At 58.5% G+C, this 3,970-nt stretch overlaps 1 protein-coding gene across 1 annotated transcript in view; it reads left to right on the top strand.

Moving 5' to 3' along the window:
• The window catches only part of RAP1GAP (RAP1 GTPase activating protein), a 37,127-nt gene that overhangs the window by 20,701 nt on the left and 12,456 nt on the right, over positions 1-3,970 (top strand). Inside the window, exons 10-15 of the mRNA XM_010830233.1 lie at positions 511-594; positions 791-891; positions 1,027-1,156; positions 2,195-2,350; positions 2,807-2,878; positions 3,485-3,660. Coding sequence (XP_010828535.1) covers positions 511-594; positions 791-891; positions 1,027-1,156; positions 2,195-2,350; positions 2,807-2,878; positions 3,485-3,660 — 719 coding nt within the window. The remainder of the gene's footprint in view (positions 1-510; positions 595-790; positions 892-1,026; positions 1,157-2,194; positions 2,351-2,806; positions 2,879-3,484; positions 3,661-3,970) is intronic.

Here is a 3,970-nt window from a genome sequence, read left to right as displayed (position 1 = left end):
AGCAAGTCAGTTCCTTCAGCTCTCAGAACCTGGGCATCTTCATCTGTGAAATGAGGGCAGTGAGAGTCCCTCACGGACCCTTTCCAAGAAGAAGATGAGATGATGCCTGTGGAGTGCCTGGCACAGTGCTTGGCACGTAGAGCCATAAACAGGAACTTGAAAAAGCGGTGTGTCAGACTTTAAGAGAGTGAACTTATGGTTCCCAGTGGGGAAGGATGGAGGGAAGGGACAGTTAGGGAGTCTGGGAAGGACATGCACACACTGCTATATCTAAAATGGGTAACTGACAAGGACCTACTGTATGGCATGGGGAGCTCTGCTCGGTTATGTGGCAGCCTGGACGGGAGGGGAGTTTGGGGGAGCGTGGATACATGGGTGTGTTTGGCTGAGGTGCTTTGCTGTGTGCCTGAAGCCATCACAACATTGTTAATTGGCTATACACCCATATAAAATACAAATTAAAAAAGGAAAATAAGGCAGTGTGTTTCACCCGTCACCCTCTCCCTGCAGGCCTCTCGCCTCATTGTCACCTTCGACGAGCACGTTATCAGCAATAACTTCAAGTTCGGAGTCATTTATCAGAAGCTCGGGCAGGTGTGCGGTCCCCTTCTCCCATCTGCCCATGTACCTGGGGCCTCAGAGCTTTGCCACGGAGAGCCCTTACCTGGGGACTTGAGCTCAGGAAGCCCGGGCCTGCCAGAGGTCCCCCTTCCAGCCTTCCTGGGTGTGAGTGGGGGATGGCACCCCAGCTTGATGACCTCTGCCCTCTGTGTGCCTGCCCCCCTGCCAGACCTCCGAGGAAGAACTCTTCAGCACCAACGAGGAGAGCCCTGCCTTCGTGGAGTTCCTCGAGTTTCTGGGCCAGAAGGTCAAATTGCAGGACTTTAAGGGGTGAGCCCTGGGTTGGGATAGGCAGATGAGAATCCGACCCGTGCCTTTGGGCAGGGACGGAGCCCCCGTCCTGGTCCCACCGAGGCCTGGCTGGGGCTGGAGACTGAGCTGTGGCCTGGGGGGGGCCTGGGGCAGGTTCCGAGGAGGCCTGGACGTGACCCACGGGCAGACGGGGACCGAGTCTGTGTACTGCAACTTCCGCAACAAGGAGATCATGTTTCACGTGTCCACCAAGCTGCCCTACACAGAAGGAGACGCCCAGCAGGTAGCCCTCTGCCTGTCCTCCTGTTCGTCCATCTACCTGCTCCTTCAGCGTCCACCACACCAGACTCAGTGGGCCCTGGGATAGAGAGAGGGAAATGATCCAGTCCCCCGACTTGTGGCCTTCTCTGGTTGGGGCAGGGTGAAAAGTGGCTGTGATGCTGTGGGAGCCTCAGTTTCCACATCTGTGAAATGTGGGGACAATAATGGCACCTACCTCACAGGTGAGCCCAAGTGAGAGGATGCACACAGAGTGGCTAGAACAGGATCTGGTGGCGATGGAGCAGGAGCTCAGTAAGTGAGGATTTTTAGCGGGAGTGAAGGGCTTTGTCAGGTCACGCGGGGGCACTTAGACTTGGCAGAGGTGGGAGTCAGGCAAAGCGCTCAAGATCAAGTGACTTCTGGCTGCAGAGGAGATGGGAGAGGGAGGCGGAGTGTTCCTGGGGAGAATGGCTCCCGCCTTCTGCAGAGGCCTGGTGATGAGCAAGCACAAGGCACGCTCCCCGAGCTGAACTCGGAGATCTGTCACTGTGCCCTAAGCTTCCTGGGGGCTGCCTGCCTTCTCCCTGAGACCCCCACGCCTCCACCCCAGGCGGATGAAGGCATCATGGGAGAAAAATGGAAACGTTTCTTCCTTACCCTTAATGTCTTTTCATTTTCTTTGAATAAGGTTCTCTGTTCCATTTAGCAACTCATATATACCGAGCGGAACTTAACTTGTGCAGGAGGGGCCATGTGTGGGGTGTTTAGACAGGAGGAGGGCAGAGAGGTAGGGCCTGGGGACCAGGGGCCTGGATCCAAGTCCCCGAGGTCACTGGAAGACCTTACAGGCCCCTGCTCTCTCAGCCTCAGTGTTCTCCTCTGCCACAGAATTCCAAGAAAACAAAAACAATTTTAAGACCAGTTTCTCGCCACCTTTTTCTGGAGGGGAAGCCACTCCCTAGATATGCCCCTCTGCCTACCCCCCAGCCCCCCTCCACCCCGGTGGGCACCCTCCCCGCACCCCCTGCCAGGTGCTGAAAGGCTGTGGCCCTGTGTTCAGTTGCAGCGGAAGCGACACATTGGCAACGACATCGTGGCTGTGGTCTTCCAGGACGAGAACACGCCGTTTGTGCCGGACATGATTGCGTCCAACTTCCTGCATGCCTACGTGGTGGTGCAGGCCGAGGGCGGGGGCCCCGACGGCCCCCTCTACAAGGTGGGTGATCTCGGAGCCTCCCGAGGGCACCCTCCTAGCCCCGTCCTCACTCGCTGCAAGGCTTCTCCAAACCTCGGTTTTCCCAGGTTTGAATAGGCGTGCTGTCCGGAGGGCTCTGAGCCCCGCTGTTGCCCGGATGATGGCGGAGGATTCCCATCCCATCCTCTCTGCTGCTTGAAGTCCCTCCCCTAAAAAAGGCTGCTTACCCTCTTCTGCCCTTTATTCTCCTCCTCCTCTTGGCCCTCATGAGCCCAGAGACCCTCCACCCCTCCTCACCACTCAAATTCAAGACCAAGGATGGAGCCGCTGAAAACTTGGGGTCTGCCTACCCCATCTGTAGTCACCGAATGTCCCCAGCCAAGGGGCAGCCCTGTGCCAAGCATCGGGCTAGAGAGGCGAATCAGGGGTCTCTGGTTGGTGTGGGGACCCCCCAGGGACGCCCACCCTCCCTTCCAGGTGTCCGTCACTGCGAGAGATGACGTCCCCTTCTTCGGGCCACCCCTCCCGGACCCCGCTGTGTTTCGGAAGGTGAGGGGCAGCCCCCAGCCCCGCCGTGGGCAGAGCAGGACTAAATGGGTGGGGGCCTTGGGGTGCACAGTGCACTGTACTAGGTCGTGGAGCCCCCCTGGGTGCCAGGGCAGCCAGGCTCCCCTAACGGATTGGCTGGGGCCCAGCTTTTCTGTCCATCTTGATAAGAACTGTGACTGTTTCACAAAGTCACAGAGTAGACTGTATCATTGCTTTACATTCTGCATAGCAGACTCTGTGACCTTCCCTCCCCTCTGTTGTCTTTTTGACAATTTCAGTCTTCTACAATGTTTGGGGGTGGGGGCACACGTCTCTCATCTCTCAGAAGGAGCCTTAGCTCCAGTCCCCCAACAGATCTCCCAGACCGAGGCGAGGCGGTGGGAGACCCCCGACCCAGCTCTCCTGAGGGGTGGGCAGCCATGAAGGGCATGGGGGCCTCTCACAGGCGCCTGGGCTGGGGCACTGAGCTCAGGGAGGTGCCCTTCCAGGAGTGAAGAGGACAGAACCCAGCAGAGCCCCAGCCCCTGACTCATTGTGTCTCAGCCCCCGGTTTCTTGTGTTCCCCTGACCTCCCCCCTTTCTCTTCTCCACGCTGGGGGCTCTCAGGGGCCTGAGTTCCAGGAATTTTTGCTGACAAAGCTGATCAATGCCGAATATGCTTGCTACAAGGCAGAGAAGTTTGCCAAGCTGGAGGTGAGCATGGGCTCTTGGAACTGGGACCCACCACCCCCTAGAATTTCAGCCGAGCCTCCTGGGAAGGGAAAAGCCATGTTCAGACCTTGGCCTTAGGGAGGGCCGCCTAGGGGAAGGATGGATCCGACAGGGCCAGAATCCAGTGAGCAGGGCCAGAATCCAGGGAGAGGAAGCAGGGGTTCCTATGGAATGCCCAGGAGGGGCCCGGAGGTAGGCTGTCGGCACAGATGACACAGCGGAGGTGGGGCGTGGGGAAGCAAGATCTCAGAGGAGCTGTGGTGAGACCCCCGGGCGCTGCTGGAGCTGCGCAGGGGCCCGAGGGAAACCGGTAGAGGCGTCCGGGGCCCAGGCCCACTTCCCACTCAGAGAAAGCGGCCGGGATTCCAAGTGCAGGAAGAA

This window comes from Bison bison, unplaced genomic scaffold (assembly GCF_000754665.1).
Source record: "Bison bison bison isolate TAMUID 2011002044 unplaced genomic scaffold, Bison_UMD1.0 scf7180017864516, whole genome shotgun sequence".
NCBI classification, from domain to species: Eukaryota; Metazoa; Chordata; class Mammalia; order Artiodactyla; family Bovidae; genus Bison; species Bison bison.
The sequence above is the reverse complement of the archived record's forward strand: the minus strand, read 5'-3'. Positions and strand labels throughout refer to the sequence as shown.